Source organism: Musa acuminata, chromosome BXJ3-9, assembly GCF_036884655.1.
Source record: "Musa acuminata AAA Group cultivar baxijiao chromosome BXJ3-9, Cavendish_Baxijiao_AAA, whole genome shotgun sequence".
Lineage (NCBI taxonomy): Eukaryota > Viridiplantae > Streptophyta > Magnoliopsida > Zingiberales > Musaceae > Musa > Musa acuminata.
Window position 1 is genome coordinate 11958570 of NC_088357.1, and position 23957 is coordinate 11982526.

General features: G+C 34.8%; 2 protein-coding genes across 2 annotated transcripts; one reads left to right on the top strand and one right to left on the bottom strand.

The window, feature by feature from the left end:
• The first annotated feature begins 2435 nt into the window (after positions 1-2435).
• LOC103998264 (uncharacterized) lies at positions 2436-9342 on the top strand. Its single transcript, XM_065167068.1, has 6 exons — positions 2436-3127; positions 3408-3524; positions 4085-4150; positions 5103-5168; positions 8314-8373; positions 9061-9342. Exons 1-6 carry the CDS (start codon positions 2567-2569, stop codon positions 9223-9225), a joined length of 1035 nt encoding a protein of 344 aa, XP_065023140.1. The 5' UTR covers positions 2436-2566; the 3' UTR covers positions 9226-9342.
• Positions 9343-10363: 1021 nt separating this feature from the next.
• LOC135649021 (uncharacterized) lies at positions 10364-22003 on the bottom strand. The gene is made up of 9 exons (XM_065167115.1): positions 21621-22003; positions 18767-18828; positions 17716-17770; positions 16135-16233; positions 14474-14560; positions 12991-13107; positions 11769-11861; positions 11472-11502; positions 10364-10764 (listed from the first exon to the last, which is right to left on the bottom strand). The coding sequence occupies exons 1-9, from the start codon at positions 21717-21719 to the stop codon at positions 10586-10588; spliced, it is 822 nt and encodes a 273-aa protein (XP_065023187.1). The 5' UTR covers positions 21720-22003; the 3' UTR covers positions 10364-10585.
• Positions 22004-23957: the final 1954 nt, after the last annotated feature.

Consider the following 23957-nt stretch of genomic DNA (forward strand, 5'->3'; position numbering starts at 1 on the left):
TAGAATATTAATGTCACTTGATTTTTTCTTTGCATAGGAAATTTGTCGACTAAATGCTGCATTTGGTTTTTGTTAGACTCGATTAGATAGTCTTGTGGATAGGAGATTTGTCAACTGAATGCTGCTTCTGCTTTGTGTTAGACTAGATTGTCTCTGTCATTGCTGTTACAGTATCTACTTAATTTCAGAAATTCTTTTAACTGCAATTCTGTCGACCACTTGCTCTCATCTTGACAGATCTTGGCTGCACTTTGCCAGCTGAGCTAACAGACTTGCTCCTTTAATTGTTCAAGGAGGGAAAAAAAGGAAAAAACTAATGGAAATGGATGAAAGAAATAAGACTTTTGAGCTTAACTGAATATTATCAAATAAGGTTTTTAAGCTTTTTGAAGATCCTATGCAAAGGTAGTCAATGCCAGTGAAAAATTTTGTAAAAAAAGGAAGACTATATATCGAATATATTTGGAAGAACACCTTCCCCAAAGAAAGAGAATGATTGATGGTCCTCAACCTAAGGGATATGAATTTTCTTGACTATATTTTTATATATTTTCAATTTTTATTTTTTTGTACTTGGGGGCCTATATACATAGAAAAAGATTTATAGTTAGAAATATGACCGAGCTAGTTAAATTTGTTTTCCTCACATTATGTACAAGTGTTGTGAGATCATGTTTATTTCTCAGTTGTGTGATTCCATCATCCACATAGAAGACGTGCGTGGTGCGCCTAACTTCCGTTCTTGTGAGTGAATTCTTGAGTGAGAGTGCGATTGGTGTTGATCATTTTTTTGTCTTTTAATTAAATTACGTAATGCTTGTTTTAAATATTCTACAATTGAATCTTAGAAAAAATATGTTTTGTTCCATACTAGAAACTCCTTCATTCACTTGTTTACTTTGTATTTGGTATCAGTGCAGCATATCCTACATATGGATGTTTACTTTGTATTTGGTATCAGAGCATCATATGCTAGGAGGTCCTAAGTTTGATAATCATCTATAATTTTGGTTGTCTGGCTTACCAGTCTTGGTTGAGCCACCAACCAAAGAAGATAGATTTTCGATTAGTTATCCATGGGCTTAGTTTTCTCTTGACACATGTGCTAGGTGAGAGGCCGGTAGCCCCCTATGGGGCTGGTGCTACTAACCAATGGGAACTCAGCCTTCCCTGGTTTGTGGCTTAGTCAAGAAAGAAGAATTATATCTATTTTGACTTAGAATGGTTTGACTCTCTGTAATGGATATGGTTTCTATTGTTGGCATCCATGTATATGCATACTGTACTAATATATTGCTGGCACTCATTTGCATAGATTGGCATAAGAATCTTTTGGTGATGACCAATACTAGGGTATGCTTCTTTGCATATTTGCTAATCCTGCCAACATAATCATTTTCCTTTCCAGATAAAGAACTTAATGCATTAGCAGACTGGTGGCTTTCCCTTTTTCTAACTATAACTTAAGTTTTCATCTCACTTTTAACTAGCTTCTGCCTCAACATTTCCTAATCAAAGTTAAAGGAGCAACTTCATGTTGAGAACTGATTTTAGGTATCCTGGAAATAAGGTCAGTTCAGTATCATTGAAGCACTTCATTGGTTGAAGATGTCTTGTAGAACAAGGTTGTAAACAAGCACAATTATGTATGTATTTCATATCTACAAAATGTGTATGCATCAAAAACGTGCAATCCTCTGTGCAAATATTCTGAGCAAAAGGTGAAATATGATGGATATTGGAACTCCTGGTAATTTAATTGAATGTATGACATGTTGTGACTCACAATCAGAGCAAAGAAATATAAGATGGCTACTATCAGGCCAATACAAATGTAGGCACAATTTAGAATATAATCTTTGCCAAATTTGGAACTTAATAATATTAATATGTAGTATAAATCTGAAGATTGCAGATTCTAGAACCACCTTTATAATGCTTAAATACATTTGTTGAGATTGTGTCACTAACAAAAGGGTTTAGAAAATCCACATATGCATATTTCACTTTGTTTATTTACTTTTCTTGTCTGCTATCTGGTAAGATTTATAGGATAAAAGTTTAAGATGAGCTTAACTTCATTTTTCAATGACCTGAACTTTATATTTAAGTTCAGTGAATTTTGACTTCAATTGACTTGGATAATTGCTCAAATATCTAAACAGGCATGCGGGTTACATTCATATCTTCAATTCAGATTTTCTATCCCTCCATATGCTTTTCCTCAGAATTATGTGTAGTTTGCATTCTTTTATATGTTATCTAAATTTCCAAAGGTTCCTTAGACTAAAAAAAAATCAATCTGTTGCCAAATTATAAATAATTTATTATAGCATGATAATGGTAGTATCTTGTGCAATATTATTGGAGAATCCTAGTATACCATTATGAACCTTCCACTTTTTTCATTCAATCATTCTCCTGGGAAGAACAATTCTATGAAATGAAAGAGAGTGCTTATTTGATCAAACACCAATTTCACTGTATATTCAAATTTCTATTTTCATTAATTAATATTCTGTTGTACCTAATTATGCAGAAATAGTCAGTGATTGCAAGTAGTTTCATGCATTGGACTTCATTTCCTTTTGGCAACATGGGTGAAGGTAGTTGTGGTGAGAAACCCTGGTCAAGAGAGCAACTAAATTTTTTCAGGATGAGCAGCTTGATGCTGTTGCCAGATCAAGCAAGAGCAATATCACTAAATATCGTGCCTATTCCTGGAAGTGAAAAATCTTCTGTTTCCCAGCATTTCATCTCACCTCAGATTCATTATATGCAAGTATTTTCCAACAGTGTTAATGAGCTTTATACTGATGCTCCATTTTCTGACCCAAGGCAACTTTGTACCATTCCTGCTGAAAACATACTGGGCGATTTTGTTTTGCCAATTTCTAGAGTGGATGCTGCTAAATCATATTATGGTTCCCAAACAAGAAATCTGTTTCAACATTTCAAACTCATCGAGAATCCTCTTCTGGATCAATCAAATAACTCATCGATTGACAATGTCAGCACTACAGTAGTAAACACTCCTTACATTAAAAGGGAATCCACAAGCTACATTGGCAAAGCTTTGTCTCTTGTTCAGAATGGTGAGGTTGGCACAAGTGCCACAGTTCCCAGGGTAAGAATTTCCTTTCTTTGTAGACAAGTAATGTCGGTTGCAGAACAAAACTTTCTGGAAATTTGAAGAGATAATCAGCTTGCATCTCTATGTCCAAGTGTCGAAGAAGGAAAGGAAACCATGCCTAAGAATACTGATATATTCCCTTTCACAAAAATGAATATGTTAATATTTTAATATGAACATGTTCTAGTAGTGAAAATAAACTCTAGGCCATGTCTAAGAATATGTTAATCTTTTATACATAGTTGCTGTATTCTGATGTGACTTCGATAAACAGAGTCATGCTTTAATGAAAGAGAACTCTGATGAAAGGAAAGAACATGCCATTGAGATTCATTCAAGAGAGATGGTTCACTCAAGAGAAGACAAAGCTAGAGCTGCTACAAAGAACAGGGTAAAGATGTCTATAACAAAAATATAAGATTTTTTTTCTGATACGAGTTTCTGAAGTTTATATATCTTGTACTGCAATTAAGTTAAGCAGTTCTGATCATGGAACATGGCTCTTAGAGCTTGCTCAGGTATACTATCATATTATCAGCTTAACTAATACAATTTGTTCAAGCTTGATGGCATCCATTGAAGTAGCCTATTTTGCTGCAAGTCCAAGTCTTCACTTAATCACTGCTATTTGTCTATTTTCTGTTGTATATCGAATTTGAATGTGGTTTGAACTGATGTTATTTGTCTTTTTTTCATTGTGTCATTCTCAAACTGCTTGATCATGAATAATCCATCAGTTTGTATCTCGAACTAAAATCTTCACTTCTTGCAATGAATATCTTGTTCATGAAAATAGTTGCAGATTTATGATAAATCATAGTAAATTTAGCTTTTTGATTATTTTCCTAATTTTCTGGCATTTCATGGACAACATAAATTTTTTTATAATTTGATATTTTAATTTCTTAATCTTTGGTTTGGATGAGCTTCTTATTAATATGGTAATGGCAGCTCCGCAGAGCTAGGATTTCTGAAGGAATTAAAGCATTGCAAAATAGTATACCATTCTCTGGCCAGGTAAGATAGATGAGCATTAAATTTTTTTTTGTTTAAGCTACGCTTTGTTTTATCTTTGTAGCTTTTGCTGGCCTTGTCAGAGTTGCATATCTATTTTTAAATAGTTTTAAGAGAATTTTGGGCAATCTACCTTTTATTCCTAATTTGCTGCATGATACGTTCTTCAGTTCATTTTTGCTATAATTGTCTCAACTTGTACTTAATTATTGTATTTTTATGGCATGAGGACTGTACCTTGAATTTGTTAACTTTCCTATGTTATTCCATCTTAGTTCCACTTGATGCCTAGCTTGGTAGTCTATAATCTTATATTGTCAATGTTCTTCACCAAACCCCAGCATGATCAGAAGGCCATTTGTTGAACCCACTTTTTTCATAACAAACCAACATAACTCCTCCATTAGAATATTTGGCATCTTTCCATGCTAATTATTTTAATTATTTTATATAGTATGGAGTATGGACGCAGTTTTAAATCAAGACAAAAATGGTATCAGCGAGTTGCCTGGGCAAAATGTACCTTCTGGCTGTGCACAAACTTTCTGTCATGTGTTGGTAGCTTTCTCTTGCTTGTTTGTATGTGTATGTGGTGATACATTTGTTTAATCTGCAATATTTGACAGTGCTTTATGATCTTAGCATAACTAACTAACTGCTTGAATATTACCTTGCCTCTTCCTTGTTCTTTCTTGCTAGATGTTGAACTAGTTACTCTCATATATGAATTGCTCTGGCACTTCCTCTTAATATCAGATGTTGACTTGGGATGTATTACTCCATATTCATTCTACTCCACTAATGCAATGAAAATTTGTACTCTGTGTTAGCTAATTATTAGATAATAATAATTAACATTCCTATGTTTGTAAAACATACAAAATAGGTGGCTATGTATTCATCGTATGATCATGGAAGTCTTATCTTTCCCCTCCTTTTTTTTTATCACATCTAGGGTAAAAAAGAATCTGTTCTGGATGATGTCATCGATTATATAAAGTTTTTAAAACTTCAGCTCAAGGTTGGTTAAATTTCTTTCTTGTGTTCTTAAAGTTTTTGATTTGTATATCTCTTTTAATATGTTGTATTAAAAGTAAAAAAAGAAGAAAATATTATGTTCTAGAAACAGTTTTAAGTTTTAACTTAGCAAAGCTATATTATACCAATATGAAAACTTATATGACAAATTGCAGGGAATCAAAATATACCAATGTGACTTACTCTATTTTCTCACCATGCAAATATCTCATATGGGTCCAAGTTTGAACAGCACATGATAAATATTTGCTTTTTCTCGTTAAAAATTAAGCTTGAAAGAAATTTCTATGAACTGTTCAGCTGATGCTGTTTCTAGGATCAGGTAAAGTTTAGCAATATGCTGAAAACTTTTGCTATTGTCATTTTCAATGATATTAGTAGATCTTTAGTCCAAGTTTCGGAATTTAAGCCCAAATAACAAAAATGGTAAATTCCTTAGTTTTTTAGATTAAATTATTTATTTTCTTTGAAAGAGATACAAATAATATCTGATTGAAACATACAGTAAAAGCATATTGTATACCATTAGCATATTGATTAGCAATTCATATCCTTATACATCAAACCTCACAAGAGAAAAGATACATTATGAGATTGGATTTGTCTATTAAAGAACATGTCAAGCATATAATATCATATTCAACAATCATTAGCATTTAAGCCCAAATAACAAAAATATTAAATTCCTTAGTAATTTTCGGATTAATTACTATTGTAAATTTTCTTTGAAATAGATATAAAAATATCTGAATGAAACGAACAGAAAAAGCATATTGGATCACCAATTTTATAAGTTGTGTTTTAGCAATTCATATCTTTGACAAACATTTGTTCTTCTTGGCTTAGAAGAATGTATGATATGGTATGGTATGGATTTGCTTATACATCAAATCTCGTAAGAAAAGATACATTATGACATGGATTTGTCTACAATGAATATGTCAAGCATATAATATCATATTCAACAATCATTAGCATTTACAAGAAGCATTAGAGTATGTTGTTACAGATAGATGATAACAAGTAATCAATAAATATCACCAACTTATTAATCAAGAACAGGATATTTTGCTTATGCATCAAATCTTGTAATGGACTTTGCTTATACATCAAATATCGCCAACTTGTAAGAGAAAGATACATTATGACATGGATTTGTCTACAGAGAATATGTCAAGCATATAATATCATATTCAACAATCATTAGCATTTACAAGAAGCATTAGAGTATGTTGTTACAGAGATGGTAACAAGTAACCAATAAATATTGCCATCAAGAGCAGGATATTTTAGCAACCTAACATTTCAATATCCTAGAAAAAGGTAATTAGAACTTAAAATTTCTGGAAATGAAAGTACAATTTTAGCTATGTTGGGCATTCCATTTTAACAAAAGACCATACCAATGACATCAATCAATATATTTGAACTGAAATTTTGAAATAGCATGTGTGGGCACGACTGACTGGTATTTATTGGTCTAAACACAATGGGCTTGCATTCTGATCATCATAGGTCATACCAGTTCATACTAGGCACAAAAGAAATGTACAAATACAAGATGGTATCTGTACCACTTGATATCCACATCATCCTACCATGCAATTTGTAGTAGCAGCCCCATTTTCAATTTTTCCTTCTATTAAAATAGTAACGACCCTTCACTTCTAACTCTCACTTTTGTAATAGCTAGTTTTCTTTTTGAGAAGCTCTCTCTCTTAAAGGTTTCATCCAAATCAAGCTTAAATCTCAAGTAATAGATATCTTTTTCTCCAGACTAAGGTAAACCCAAGCTTTATGTTAGTGTTTGTGCTTGTTTACTGTTCTAAATCTTGGCATCCTTTGCTTTGCATTTCTTCTTTAAATTGGGACAAATATGATTGACCTGTATTTGTGTGATGACCCACTATATGAGGTGGGAGATCCGCCACATCTATTAAAATTCTAGATTGAGGACCAACATGATTAGGAGGCTTGATATGAGGAGGAAAGATATCAGATTAGAGCACCAAATGTATAGTCAGTCCTCCGTGAGTTTCATGACATGATAGTAGTCTCAGTTATCTGTGGGGCATGACAAGGCAAATGTTGTCTCATTGTATTGATCCATTAAATGCAATTAATAAGCAATCCAATTATGAGAATGGCAGGACCTCTCCGTCTGATTCCAATCTCCACAAGATCCAAAATGCTTCTACCCACATTGATGGTAATGGCAATGGTGGCCAGGGATAATTATGTTCTTGCAACATAGAGAGGTAGGCAGTGGTCAAAAAATAATTTATGAAAGGGAAGGCAAAGGGCAAGGGAAAAGATGTTGATGACCAAAAGAAGACGAGAGAGATCAGTGAGATAAAGCATGCAGAAGATGCTCATGACTGCAACCACCATTTTAGCACAGGGTTTTGTGGCCAAAGTTGCAGAGTCGATGGTTTTATGTGGCCTGTGGTTGCAGTTTAGTGATGGCAATTATAGTTTTCAATAGTTGTGCCTGGTCATATTAATACCTGATCCCAATACATACAAGTTGAAGGTGTTCCAATTGTACTATCTACCAATGACACATTTGATGAGTGGCTCAACTATTATTCAGTTGATTCACAATTGAGACACATTGTATCGGTATCAAATGCTGTAGGAGCATTTTCATTTTTTAGTATTAATAGGGCCCCTATTAATATGGTATTGTCTTGCATGACTCGTATATCATGTTCTAATTTTGGCTTCTTTTTTTTTTTTAATTTATCACATTTTTTTATGTATATAAGGTTTGTAATAGATCTTATATGCATATGTCTTCTGTTATGAAGCAAATAAATGTAACAAAAGGGTTTGGGAGGGTTTGGACAAGTTCAGAACAGGACCTTACCAGCCCAACCATAAGTAGGTCTTAGTTGTTGTTTTATTATTTAGGCAACTTAATATAAGGATTTAAGAGGGTTTAAAAGTTTCCCGAACTTCGGTTTATCTTTCAGGTACTCTTTTTTTTTGCTTTCTAAATCAAGACTCCTTATAGAAGATACAAATACCTTGTTCCTTTTCCAACTTGAACAATTTTGTTTTCATTTTACGAACCTCAACATAGTGGTTATAGAATTTCAAAATCTTTTGCCTTGATTATTTTGCAGGTAGTAAGCCAGAGCCGGTTAAATGGTGAAGCTGCGATATACCCCTTTGTTTATGTAGAGGTACTCCACTACCACTGGTTTTTAGTTCCATTCGAACCATTGGTTGGTACTCCTTTTCCTTCCCTGCTTTCGTAAGAGCAAACTTTTAATGTGGTAAGTATGAGTATGTTTTAATTATAGGCTGAGCTGCAATGTATTGACAGCTCAAAACGGATCATGTACAAATGATCCTCATCTTCTCTTTGGCACGCATGAGTGCCATGTTGTTCCAATGCGTAAGAGCTAAATATTTCTGTCATGAGCTTCCTTAGACGCCAGGAATTGAATCATCATACGTCAAGGATTCTCTATCTTGTCCAAATCATGCCTTGCAGTTGTTCATTTTGTTTATTATGAGGAGCAAATCTTTATCAATTTTCAACAATATGAATAGGACATCCTCCAGTGGCTATCTTAGAGCACATAGTTTCTGATTGCTTATTCAAATTAAAGCTAAAATGACCGATACACATATTGTTCTTGCAATAGCAACATATTATTTGTCGCATTCACCTTGGCAAATAGAAACTCCAGTTTGGGAAAAGAAAAAATAATCCCGCTACTACTATATGATTGTGCAAGAGATAACAGCAATCAAGATAATTCTTCAAGTAAATTTTTCTGTATCATTCTGTATTATATCTCCAATCTGATTGCCACAGCTCTGGTGTGCTCATATCCTGTAGTTATGAGCTTGTTGTTTTGCAGGGTTATGGGCACTACTTGCTCCATCAGCAGTGTTGTGGTGAGCCTCTTGAAGAAGCGATGGGGCAACTGATGGATTCGAACATGCAGTCCGCACTGGATCTGCTGGGAAGTAAAGGTTTGATCATATTACCCATTGGTCCTTGCATGCTCCCTTCTTCACACTGATTTAGTAGCTACTAATGTTACGAGTTAACTACGCTGGCTGGCGGTGCTAAAATGGCATTCAGGGCAGTTTTGTTGGTTTTAAGCTCAAGGCACTGACTTGCCATAGGCACCCTTTCTGAGGACGATATGCTTTAGAAATGTTAGTAGCATTACTGGTGCTGTTATATAGGAGATACGGAAAGTCAGAGCTACTTCAGAATGTATACATGCTAATTTCATCTACTGATATGAACTTGTTACATAAGTCTTAATGCCTTTTGAGATTTATATTTCATTAGCAAGCTAGAAATGCTAACAATCGTTGGTCTATTATTACCCATATGATTCCATTAGAAAGAAGGTTAAGGATTTCTCATGGCGGAGGACAAGTTTGGAGAGGTGCGTGAGGATTCAGGTGGACTCCAAAGTCGAACATGTTTCTCTATGATAGCAATTCCCATCATTCCACATCAAATCTACCAATGAGGAAACGAGGTAAACCCTTGTCGATGTAAGCCCCGAATGCATTCATTTCTGAACATACCAATTATTTCTGGCCGAAATAATTAGCATGTGAACTGGGCTTTGATTGAATGGCACACTTGCTCGATGCTGCATATAACTCTCGAGCCACTGGATTCCTAGTCAAACTGGTGGACGATATCTTCAATTAAATGATATTTTAAAATAATTTGAAATCATATGTAGTGTTCAAATTCAAAAAGATAGATATACTATTAAAAATTAGTAAACAGGCAAATAATCTTAAAACATAAACGAAAATAAAGATCTGACATTAGGAATAAAGCTTAAATGGAAAAAAGGAGAGGGAAAATGAAAGAGGGATCGTTAGAGAGAGAAAAAAAAAGATGAGAAGGCACACGGGAGGAGAGAGGGTTTGATAGGGAAGAGACGCAATCAGACATATATAAAAACCTTCTAGAACAAATGACAACAATTTAAATACAAAAGTAGTATGGACCGTATTACAAAACCAAAACGGTTTGATTTAACCTGATCGATTCATCCTAGTCACCCAAAAACCAATTCAATAGATGGATCAGATAAATCAATTATCTGATTCCTAGTTTTGATAACTATTGTGCATGTATATGCACAAGAATATTAAATCCAGAATTTGATGGTAATCGTGTGAATATGAAAGAGAACAGGCTACAACCAGGATCCACGCATTGATTAAACATCCTTACAACTGTACACTACCATATTAGGTTGAAAAAGCTACATAGTCAATACAGTGGCAGCATAAAGATCAGCTGCTTGGAACCCAGTGATGGATTGAGACTTGTGCATATATGAACTTATATAATGCAGAAGAACCTGTTAGGGTTAGTATTTACATTGCGAAAAAGAAAGAATGTTACTTTTCGTGATTATTTCTAGAGGTGTCAATCTTAACCACGAGAGGTTCGAGCAAGTCACCAGTTGCACCTGGAGAGACCGGTGAAGGTGCGGTTAGGGCATCCACCTCTGCGTTCTCAGCTAATGCCTTCTCCAAGGATGCCTTTGCTATTCTTGTCACACATGTGATGAGGATAGCTGCACAATAACAGAGAGAGAACATTTGTCTCACCTAATAATAATCCCATAGCGTAAGATTTAAACAGCAACTAATGAGACTGGCATGCATTTTAACCAGATTAATCTGGTTTGCCCACTCCATTTCTCCATGATTTCTAAGACCAATCAGGAAAAACATGAGTATATTTCGAGATCTGTTCTTGCATGTCTGAGGCAAATATTTATAACTACCAAGCAAAAAGTTCAATATCCTCCGTGAAGGAAAGCACATCGCTTAATTCACACACAAAAAATCTTCCACCTAAAAAATCAAGTTATATTCTTTTTATTTTCCTTTCTTTGTATATGCTTCTAGAATCTCCATGATGTTTCATTGGAAAACAGAAAAAGGACTGTTTTCAGAGTTTTTGTTGTTGTGCAGGTCCAAGCAAAAAACACTAGCATAAACCATGCAAATGCAATTATCTGGTTTACACACCCTTAAGTTTGGAAATACATTTGCATGCCTGCTTTATTATGTTTAAGAAAAAACTAAAAGTATTTAGCACAAGAACAATGCCAGTGCACTATTTCATTTTCCCCTGAAATATGTTTAATGAAATATTACTAGCATATAGTTTCACTTCTTGTGGTTGTGGATATTGGTACCTTTCCCCTCTCCTTGAAAATGAACATGACATTCTAGAGTTATTTCAATAAAAGATATGTGCAGAGAGACTCCTTACCAGATATTACGAGTCCTGAAATGATAAGCACCTGCATCCATTTTAAACCAAAAGGATCTCAAATTGCGATGCCAATAAGTGGGGATCTATGTTCTCATTCTCGTGCACACACACTCGCATGCATACAAATATATGAATATATATGTAATGGGATCTATAGATACACCGGGAATAGAAATATGGAAATGCATTTATGCATATGACTGAGCTGTATAACAATAGACATTTATGTTCATGACCATCAACAAAGAGGAATGCATGAATGTGTATGGTTATGCTTGCAGTTGATGCTTTTACCCAACGAGTAGGCGACAATTCACTCCATCCATGCGTGACATCAGCTAGATCCTTCAGTGTTGTTCCAACATATACTAGTGCAAACGTAATTGGCTGCCAAGTCAAAGAGTCAGTATATGTCAATTATAAGAAAAAGCCAAAAGAAACATATAGTTCACTAAAAGGTGGCATGAACATAGTAAAAAATTTAGATATCCTAATGTCAGAATTAAGCAGTCACTCTTGTAGACTCATACAATATTGGGCTGCTTATCTATTATCTAATTAACAAACGACACCTTTTTGGGCAATAAGCATTAAAAGAAATAATAGATAATGAAATTGATGTAGAAGTGATCACGCCAGACCATCTGTAATAAAAAATTGAGAAGAATAAGCATGAAAAGGTGCTCTGGATATGCTTACAAGTACAAATCAAAAATACAATGTGGATCTATGGTGATAAGACGAACATTAGTTAAAAGCATTTTGAAAAAAGAATACATAATTACATACATAATCGTCCAGCACAGTGCTTGGTTACCCATTGAGAGTGGATAGGCATGCAATATTACTGATTATGGGACAAATCGAAAGTTTGCTCCATTGATCATAATCTTACATTTTCTCCGCTGATCCTGACTCCAAAATACTTATTACTAAATAATCTATATCACTTTTTTTATAGCTTTTGAAGGTCACTTGTATACACATCAGATGTCTAAAAAGAGCCAATAAGTGCACTTAGATGTATAAATAAAAAATCTAGGCCATTGACCAGGTAAGGAAATCAAAGACAAGCCCATATATAATGTATGCATGCCTTAGAAAATAGTCAAATACAACAACCAAGGACAACACCAAGCCATAAGGTCCCTAGTATTAGTGGATTGGCTACATAGGATTTCTCGAGTCATTGAGCTCTTTTGAAGCCCCCAGCACATTGTCCCATACTATATATATCTATAAACATCTAAAAATTATAAACTCATCATGATAGCTCAACCTACTGTTTGAAATAGATCACAGTAGCTACATAGTAACAATATCAAAATCAACATAATAAATGCAAAACTTACAAACATGTGAAAAGTTGTAACAGAAGAAATAATCATGTATTCAAACAGAGTGGCCTTATAGTAATTTTGAATCTCTCATAACAGCTGAGAAATTCTTATACTTTGCTATTTTCGCTTCTCTAGTAACCTTTTCAAAATATATAAGATGTTTCAAGAAAACATACCATCATCCCAAGGAAGGATGCCATCATATACTCTCCAATGCCAATAGGAGTAACAGACAAGAGGTAGTTTAGCATGTTAAATGGAAGTAAAGGTGTAAGCCTAAGAAGCAACACAATCTGCAAAAAGAGATAAAATAAAATGATCAAATAGTGGATAAGCTACTCCCTGCTTGAACTAGAATGACGTTCAGTGTAACAGAATTGGATGAAGAAACACAACAAATCAATAAAATCAAACACATTGTTCTTATGTTATACTTATTTTTATTCACTAGCTATAATGCATATGTCCAGCTGACCCCAAATAGTTGGGACATCATGACTTGTTGATGTTGCAGTTACAATGCACATCTCCACAAAACTAGTCCATATTAATAATAACTTCACATATAAATATATCATAAAAAAATTAATAATCTAATTGTTGAATGCCAAACACAGACTATTTCCTTCAGAAGCCTGTAGGACATGTGATCTGGCACAGACTATATCAGATTATTAAAATAATCAATTTGTAGTTAATGCCTTATACGAATGGCAGTGTCAACAAATAAACTGCCTCTTAAACATGACAGAGAGATGGAATCAGAAAGTGAGTCAGAATGAACACTGAACAGACAACAGTGTTTTGTAAAATAATACATGAGCACATTGACCAACTCCAGTCTCTGATGGACCTAAAAGAACATTTGGAGACATGCATCTGAGATAGTCATTTCAACAAATATAAATCAATTTCACTAATGTTGGCTTAGCTCCTTATGATGATACTGCTGCAGGAAAAGCATGGGCTAAGTTGAAGTGACATAACAAATGGAAGTAACAAACTAACGGCAATTAATCTTGATTCATACACAGCCATAGGAATGAAATAGATAAACAGCCAAGGACATCAAGTCATCATTTTTAAGCATTTTGTACCAGTAGATGGACTTAAACTAGTATTTTCTGCTAATAATCTATGATGATTTTGCAATTCACATCAATTATTTCTCCACAGCAGTTTGAGTTGCACAAATATGTGGTTGATGATTGATTAGACAACAGAATATTTGAGAAACATATGGCAAGTTCAAGAAATTTTGTAAGTCTACGAAGCAAATACACGACAATATTCCAAAGAAGTTTGCTACGAACATTATGAACCGAAAAATTAGAAATACTTCATCCTGTGACAATTGTTGAGTGAAATTATTTTATATGTCAGAAAAGAAACATACTTGACTTTTTCAGGTGCTTAAGAATATTGCTAGATAACGAGGGCATCCATAATTAGAACTGAGAAAATTTTATATAATACAAATTATTTGAACCTTATAAGGGTTTATCTATAAGAACTGTAAAAGAAAATTATTCTCAACCAGAAACTTGGTTTTGTTCCTTCCAATTGTATTTCAATAATTTAATCTATGCATTAACAAAATATCGAGACCCATATCCTGTGTGTAAAGGTAACACAAAAAGTATCAAAATGTCTTTTTACCTTAAACCCAGATCTCTCAATTGCAATAGCAACTGCCTGAAACTTAGCATAATCATTCAACTTGGAAAGAACATAAGGCCTCCCAATCTGAAAAAACAAAAAAGGGAGCAAGATGAATGCAATCATCAAATAACATAATTAAACATACTGAAAAAAGGACAATATTTCTGAGAGTAAACCCAAATCTAAGTTTGTCTTGCGACATGTGTAATGATCTGGGATACAAGACAAACCAAGTTGGTCTCCAAAAGCAGCAATTCAACAATTCTAAAAAGATCCAACTAATAAAAAATAAGTTCAAAACTAATGGGCAACCATAAGAACTTACACCTTTACATCTGTTAATTAACAGCAAATGAAAAAATTAGTGATGCATAACTACTACAAACTAATATTTAAAACCTTGGCCTAAGCATTTGTTTCAAGGTGGCTCAGTGCATGAGGCTCCCACCATTGAACGATTTGAGAAAGTTGAAATATACAATCTTACTCCTGCAGAAAGGGAAGTTTTTCTGTGACTCTGACCCTGGTTACCCAAATTGCAAAGGTGTAACCAACAACTCTGAACAAGAAGCAGTTTAACAAGAAAGTTTGTTTTTTTTAAGCTCAAGAATAAAGAAATGTGCTTTAAGAACACAACCAACCACACCCTTGGTTCTCTGTTGAAGAAATAGCTGAAACAAAAGCTTTACTCAAAGGAGAAAGAGCACGGCCGAAGCAGCTGTTGCAGTTTCTTTTAATGTCCCTATACGTCTACTTCATTTTGTTCAAAGAGAGGATATGTATTCCTTTGCCTTCCAAATAATAAAAAAAGGCATACAATTTACTGTTTCCATTGAAACAAACCCAAAAAAAATCTAGGTCCCCTTTTGCCTAAAAATGTACATAGCAAAGCAGTTCTGCATAGCTTTTTCATGAGGTTTAAAGTTCCAATAGGAGTTTTCAGGTGGCCAGTGTAACATGATTTACCATTACATGCCAAGTGTTGGCAGAGCTGATTTCTGTCAAAAAAATCGAACCCAAAAAACTGTAAAATTCTAATTGATTTTTGCAAATAGTACAAACATTTTGCCCCCGGCACACCCCCTCCTCCCATCCAGTGATCACTTCCTTAAGCCTCCTCTCTAGGATCAAGATGAAGCACAGCGATGAAAGAAAAGTCAAGCAAAAGTTCAATGGCAAAAGAAGGGAACTTGATCTGTTTTATGGACTGATAATAGACTGAACGTGTCCAGAAAGTGTAGCTGTCACCAATCTAAAATAATGTGTTGAAGTCTTGTATGCATTGATTGCTACACAACCATGCCCCTTGAGAGACAGGTAGAGGTACACCATCTACTCGAAAAACTTCACCTGAAATGACAGGATTTTCTAATACTTCAATAATTGGAAATCCTAGCAAAGAAACAAACCCTGCTATTCCACTGATGAGAGAATACACCTATTCTTTGGCAATTTTGACCAATACGCTCATGGAGATAAATGAACATGAAAAACTACCCAAGGTGCTGAAAGCATTACTTTGAAGTATGAACACTGTTTAAATAATAATTATCACCAAAATTGTTGCTGCAGATAAAAGACTGATTGGCAATAAAGATGTGATGTGAATTGTCAAATGTTAACTAAAGGTCAAATCTAAAGATTTAAAAATTATTCACCGTTCTCCCAAGCAGAAATGCAGCTGTTGCACCAATTGTTGCTCCAACAGAATCAGCAACAAAGCCTAAGGGCAACCCAAATAGATATCCGCCACCAAGCTGGTAAAATACCATATTCAATAATGATTGAGCCTCAAAGAAATAAAAAAAAAATGCATACATATTTAACCATAAATACTGTATTCCAAAAAAAATTGCGATCAACCGTTGAAAGTGTCTAGTACGACTGTTGAAGGTCTGACAAGATAAAAAGGACTTTCATCCAGTACATTGAGTCATTAAAACATGAATAGAAACATAGTTTTAAGAAAGTGCTTTAATTATCGAAAACCAAAATGCCATGTCAAAAACTAATTCTAAGTTATAACAATTGGAAGATTCCAAAATGTTGATTCTATCACATGGTGAACTGAACATATTACCAAAGCAAAATTAAAATATTTTAAACACAAATATTGCAGAAAGCATGATCACTTTAGAAGATGTCACATCAACCAAGTGCAACCTAATGAGTCTTCTATGAGCTCTTATCTATGTGGCAACCAATATATAAAAGTTCCAATATAAAAAATATATTTTAAAAAAGCAACTAAAGTAGCTACTTAGTTATCACCAAATATGTAATTACATCAAGAAGCAAACTCTAAAAGGTTGGTCTTGATGAATAACAATAAATCACAAAAAAGAAAGTTTTTAAATAGGAAGCTTTCATGTGTTTTGTCCAATGAGTAAAAGCTGAGTGGCTGATGTGAGAGAGGAGTCAGATGTTTTGTCTGATCACTGGGTGTCCTTAAGAGTTTAGATACAAAGAAAAGAATATCTTGTATAACAATTGTATTTATTTATAAACAATTTTGTATAGTTTCATCTAAAATGACAAAAACAGTCTAAAATTATACGATCATGTTATAAGGAGATATGTAGATGTTATGATTAACAAGGTGAGAAAATTAACATTAATGGTATGAACAAACGTAGAGGGAAACCCAAGAAAAGTTTAGTAGAAACTATAAACGGAGATTCAATTCTCTCAATTTAACTAAAGATATCGCCGATGACTGAAAAAGATTTATGTAACTAGCCACATAGTTGGGACATAATGGCTTATTGTTATTGCAATTGTGCATGGATAGACTTTGAAATTTTCTATCAATATTAGGCTTACAATGGAGTAGCTGTACATAAGCCCACATTTAAGTTACAAGTTCAACATCTATAGGAAATTCAACACAAATAGAAAATCATGTAGGTTATTACCAGTGGTACAGCATCTAGATTATAGAAAACTGTCAGTTCAACAACTATCATAGATTCTATAAACAGAAGACTATCTAGATTACAGAGTGCTTTAAATACATATAGTTCTTGACATATTACAAGTAAAAAGAAGGCCACATATTGATTACAAATGAAGCAATCAGTGCAACAAAGCATATTAGGCTTGTGAGAAGTTCATAAACTACAAAATGATAACCAGTACAACTACCCAAATATGTGAAGATTGTTGACATAAGAAACGGATAAGAACAGAACTACAAATCCAAGATATTATGAACATTATTAAAAAAACTTTATACTTACCGTGAGTACTGATGCAGGGACTGCTAGTACTGTTAAAGGAATATATGCAACAGCCCTGTTAATAGGGACAATGAAAAGCTCAGTAGCAATTAAACAATGAGTAATTCAGAAATTCAATAAGACATTTAAGCCAATTCATAAACAGAAATGGGTATGGCAAATTAAACAATGAAATGGCTATCATGCTAAACTTAAACTTTTAATACTCCATCAAGACTAAAGAGAGAAAGAACCCAATGGCAAATCAGATGATTGATCAATCTATGATCATTCCAGGTTGCTGTTAGTCATTTGAGGCAGTGTCTTGTCACCTAGGTTTTCCAAAATCTATTATATGACTAAAGGAGAAATGACCATTGGAGTTACAAAAAGCAGATGTCATGAGCAATCTATACAAAACCCTGAGAAAATGCTTTTGCTTCACCAAAAATATGGTCACATTCACCACCTCAGAATTAAGAAAAAAAAAATTTTCAGGTATTGCTCATCCTGAAACTTTGATGCAGAACTAAACAAATATAGTTAAGTGTCTGAAAATTAAATGAATCCATCATCAGCTCATTATTGCAAACATTGGTTATGGCTTTAAATTTTGTAGAGGCACCAGAAACTAATGGTTTCAGTGCACTCTTTTGAAAAATAATATTGTTAGACAAAAACAAAATGTGGTTTCAGTCACTTGATATCAGATTGTAGATTTTCCATCAGAAAGCACATAAATTAAAAATACAATCTTACGTTGCACAGAGAGAGAGAGAGAGGAAGGCACCACAGCATATACCAAGATTATTATCAATATGGGGAAAAGCTATCGAATTAATGAAACATTAAACCACAATAAAGCAAAGAGTTATCAAATAGACAAATTAGAAGGCTTGAAGTAGAACAAGTTAGTCTAGATTATTTGAGTAGCATTATAAACCAAAAATGATCAATCACACAGGAAGCAGTAACTGCTAGGTGTGGCAAGACAATATTGCTAGCTATGACCATTGACAAAATCAATCAAAACCATAAGAGGCAAACAAAACAAGCTTAGCTAATAGCTTACAGAACAAGAGGACCCCATGGACCAACATTCAGCTCAATCCAGACCAAAAAGTCCCTGAGAATCTGTTTGTCAGCAATTATTAACAACAATTAGTCATAAAGATAATATCAGTGGTAAGCAGCACATCCAGAATGACCATATGCTTCAAAAGTATAATATCAACAAAGGTAAAAGAGCTTTTAACAAACTGTCAACCACAAGTACTATATATAAGAAAATCACAATCTCACCGAACAATGAAGATACAGACATAATATATATCAGAACCAATTTACAATTTTTATTAAATGTAGATAAAGAAATCAAACAAAAAGAAGTTTACATATGCCTGCAGAAATAGTCAGGAGAAAGAAAACAAGGAAATGAAAACTTTATGAAAATTTTCGTCTCTAAGAAACAGCATATACTAGAAAATCAATAAGAAACTTTAAGGGTGTACAGTCATTTTTTTGAACTGGAAATTGATAAATTCCAATAAAAAGCAACTTATTTGAATGTCAACCACCCAACTTCAGTAGTTTCGTTTAATCAAGAACTTAATTACATCCAGTAGGAAGAGAGTAACTATACATCATTTATAGAAAGCCTCAAAGTAGAATCAATCGTCGAACATGCTCAAAAAAATGATTTCTCTGTAACATGTACAACTTGAAAAAAACCAAGTCCGGAGTTTCTGTTATTATTCAACTTTCTATGTGAAAGAACAAGAAAGCACATCCCAATATGTAGATCACAATATTCCATGACCTCTAACAAGAACAACTATGAGTACATAAGGACAGCAGCTATGTGAGGAGGAAAAATAATGTGTTGTGAGATTTAGCTGTATCAGTACGATAACTAGAGTAATCATATACTCGAATGGATTTCTCAATTCATTTAGCCTAATTTTGCAAATATCTATCTACTTGCTATTTAGTTTTGCCATAAAAAATGGTAACTATGGTTAGTACTTAGTACTACATCCACAGCACAATTCTTATAGCATTATTCAACAAGACTAATCCCACATAACTTTTGACTCTTTTCTAAGATGACTTGACACTCTCTGGAATTCACAACCATGGAGAATTGATTTCATTAGAAAATTCAAACAACAAAAGGTAACTTATTGTTAAAACAAATAGATAGCAAAGCAAAATGTCCTCGAGCCTTAGTCTTATTTTTAGTTGCCAAATTCCATAAAGCAGAAAGACTAAAAACTAGCCTTGCCACACAAGTCTATTGCATTGACCTCAGCATCATACCAATCAAGGAATTTCCTCTTCTGCATGCAACGTCAGTTTTTTTGTGATTCTCTCCACACCATAGATTCATAGTGGCAGGAGAACCCTGCCACATCCATTAAACTGCCCGTCATAACCGAATAGTACCACACAAGGAGATAACAAAGAAGAAGATGGGCCTATCCACATGACACAGGTCGTCTACTACTAGTAGCTCACGCCAAAACATTCTGAGCAACATAGCTAGACCTGCTCATTATAACATTGCGAGGATAGTATGATACTTCAATCTAGACCAGGTAAATAAAAACTTTCCAACACTGTACACAAATTAAGGCATTATATCCTTGCTTGATTTATGGGATGTGGTTGTATTTGGCCTTTGACGGAAGTAGGACTGCTGGAATATGACCCATATAAGTTAAAGTAATAATGTAATATATGCTTGGTCGATGTCTAAGATGTGAGAATACTTGTCCCCTGAGGGAAGTGGGACTGCTCAAACATGACATACATTATGATGCGAGATCATTTAAGTTGAATACCATATGGAATTGCAAAGGAGAACTTTGGGCTATATGTGAAAAATTAGAATAATGGAATAGTAAGTCCTAAAACTATTAGTAAGAAATAAGTAGCTTGATATGTAAGTGGTCTATTAGTAAGCCTTTGATACCAACTCCAACTGTAACAAGTAGGCAGCTTATTGTTAGATTAAGCCTGCCACAACGTGCCCATAAATTCAAGATTTAGTGTCTAATATGCTGATGCCATATAAGCGGCTGACGAGCCAATAACATTCAACAGAATAGCACATCACCATAGTTTCATTGATAAACGGTTGCAACCAAATGATAGAAAAAGAAAAAAAAAGGGGGGAAATTAGAAAAAAAACAAAAAATAAACTCAACATAGCCAGAAGACACCATCATTTCTCAACCATAATTTAGAGGAGTACAAATTCTTAGGGGGCAGGCTAATTACACTCAAATTGACCAGTTGAAGACTAAAACATCCAGAACCAATCATCATAAAAAAAGATAAAAATAAAATTTTATGACTTCCTCTTTTTTCATGTGCTCATATTGTGACAATCAAGAAAGTGAACAACGTGTCACCGTCATATCCATGATCAAAGAGACCCAATTCACCAAATCCCGATGCATCCACAGTTTTCTGTCTTGAAATTCTATCCTGGTTTGTTTGTGTGGTTACGAGAAGACTGCAAAATCTATGAGACGACGTCTATATGATTACAGGTGACTAGCTAGGATGTTGCCCAAGATTGTCCGTTGTTGTTTTAGAGCTAGTTTAAAAGGTGCGTTTCAATCTGAAACACGAAAAGCAAAAAAGGGTAAACAATCTTCTTTCCTCCACCAACGCCATTCTGATTGTGGAGGGCTATAAGACAATCCCGAAGTACCTCTAGACCAGAAGAATTCCAATTCACTAAACCCTAAAGAATACAAAATCACACGCGGAAAGAAACGATCAAATAAAAAAAACATGACCCTAGAAAACATGAAACCCGTATACAGATAGCATCAAGATCATCAGAATGCAACAACCGCACAAAGTTGATGCCCTAGACTGATCAAAATACACGACCACGAAGCGTAAACGGTTACCTTTTCGATGGGGAGGGTGACAAAGGCAATGACGATGGCGGCGAGGAGTATTACGAGGAGGAAGACCCTGAAGACAGAGGACCAAGGGACGGTGGCCATCCTACGACGCCACGGCCGACGATCTCCTTCCCCTGCTTCGTCGCCGCAGCCCCTCGGCCACGAAATCGCCGGATTCAGTAAGCCTCTCGTTCTTTCTCTTTCTCTCTCCTCTCAATTCTCTCTCTATTATGATCCGATCGATGGATTAGATGACGACTGTTTCAAACCTAACATTCCTTCGCCACCACCTCCTCCTCCGCCTCCACCGCCTCGTGTCCCGATGCGTGCGCTGTGGTCACCGCGTTCCACTTCTTTGGCTCCCCGATTCGAATAATACTTTGCAAGGCAAGCTTACGTGCTTCCCTTTATTAAATACACCGTGGGTAGGTGGGGCTCACGAGTTCGATATCCAGCAGGATTCACGGTCCTTGCTCACGGAGTGCTCCATATTTTTCCTGTGCTCCCACTCCAAATAAGATCATGTCATGAGCCGCCAATACATAGAAACCCTGTTTTATCCCCGGCAGGAAATCATCGCCAGAACGGGTTCGCATTTGGCTTGGGATACGCTACTGGCGCGCGCGAGAGGCAGCAGCAAGATTTGTTCTCCCATTCGCGGTGGGCCACCACAAAGACCTTGCACTGATTGGTTGGTCTGTCAGATTTCCACCCATCGCGAGTGGTCGCTCATCTCCCGCCATGGCGATTCAGTAGGCTTCGCTGCCTCACCAGAGGGGTCCGGGCACAGCATTGCCCTCCAACAACGTGGAAGGGCCCACCAGCAAGCACTTTCAGTGATTGGTGGGACTCACGCCTTAAGGGACCCATAAAGGTTAAGATGTCGGGTCCTCCTCAGCCGGTCCCGCATCAGCCATTGTTTACTCGTTGAGATGCGTGCGGAGGCATCATTGATAACTGCACGATATTACTGTGGAGAGGCTTCCTCTTCCCAGAATACGGGAGGGCGCTCTTATTTTATTTGGATTGATTGCAATTAAAGATGTGCATCCACCATTAATATTAACTTACAAGCTTTATCAACCTGAAGAATCAAGGGAATTTATATTAAAACATCCAATAACGAGATTTTACTAGATAACACTGCATATTTGATTTTTATTGGGAGGTATTTTAAAACAAATTAAAAATACTCTTGAAATCAGGTCGATCCTTTTTTCGAATGGAGTTATCTGATTTAAACCCGAGTTAGTTAGGTCTAGTTGAGAGCTCGATCCGGATCCAATCTATTCAGGTCAGGTTTAAGATAAATGGAAAATAGGATTATACACCGAAATAACCATAGTATAAGCAATGGCAACCATTGCTCCTCTCCTTTGCTCTTATAATATCCTATACTAGTTGTTTCACACATATCTTACATAAATTACACATTTTAGTTTAATTACTACTACCAATAAAAGTGCAGTGAAAAAAAAAACAATCTTAAAAGTTAAGCTAGACAAAATAATAGGATTTCCTTGTATATAATGATTTTGACACATGTACATAATTATTATATTTAACTAAATATATATATACGCCTAACATATGCAAAATTTATATATATAAAAAAAAGGCATATGTATTATTCATATTTGTGTTGGCATAAGCTTACATGTGATCACTCCCTTGCTCAATCACTTGAGTGGGATGCTAATATATTTGTCTATAAAATAAAGTCTATAATGAATCATCACTCAATAAATATACGTTTTTATAATTTTATTTAGGCAAGTTATCATGTCATGTATATAATATTTCAAAATCATATGCATAAGATAATTAATGGAAACACCTCATCTTATGACTTCTTTAATAATCATAACATTGCAACATAGTACTAGTTACAAATGCCCTGCAAGCTAATCACGTGAGTGATGGCACGTGTGACACACTACGCAGTCTTTTTACTTATTATTATTATTGATATTTTCTTACATTATGTTGTATGTTGCATATATTATGATATTCATGGATTTGTGCAATACGAATCGGATCGTGATGAGATCGCAATAGTGAGACTAATTCCTCTTTAAACATAGACCATAAACAATCTCGATCGTAGGTTACTCAAGAGAAACATCAAAATAACCGAACAGACTTGTGTGATGTATACTCGTTCATATGATGGAGCAGCTGATCTTAGAGTTGCTTATATGAGGACATTAGGGGTACAATGCAGGTGCTTATTGGAGAATGAGTTCACTGATTGATCTGCTCACGGAATGTTGGATAATTAATGATACCTCATTGTTAGACAACGATTTTGTGGACCTAGTTGTGCGTTTAGTCCTTAAA

What these genes read in the sequence shown, in the direction of transcription:
- LOC103998264 (XM_065167068.1), top strand. Translation starts at nt 2,567, where the DNA reads ATGCATTGGACTTCATTTCCTTTTGGCAACATGGGTGAAGGTAGTTGT. An exon ending in CAAGTGCCACAGTTCCCAGG is followed by an intron (nt 3,128 to 3,407) that starts GTAAGAATTTCC and finishes TTCGATAAACAG; the next exon opens with AGTCATGCTTTAATGAAAGA. An exon ending in GAGCTGCTACAAAGAACAGG is followed by an intron (nt 3,525 to 4,084) that starts GTAAAGATGTCT and finishes TGGTAATGGCAG; the next exon opens with CTCCGCAGAGCTAGGATTTC.
- LOC135649021 (XM_065167115.1), bottom strand. Translation starts at nt 21,719, where the DNA reads ATGGCCACCGTCCCTTGGTCCTCTGTCTTCAGGGTCTTCCTCCTCGTA. An exon ending in CATCCTTCCTTGGGATGATG is followed by an intron (nt 11,862 to 12,990) that starts GTATGTTTTCTT and finishes TTGACTTGGCAG; the next exon opens with CCAATTACGTTTGCACTAGT. An exon ending in AATTGTCGCCTACTCGTTGG is followed by an intron (nt 11,503 to 11,768) that starts GTAAAAGCATCA and finishes AAATGGATGCAG; the next exon opens with GTGCTTATCATTTCAGGACT.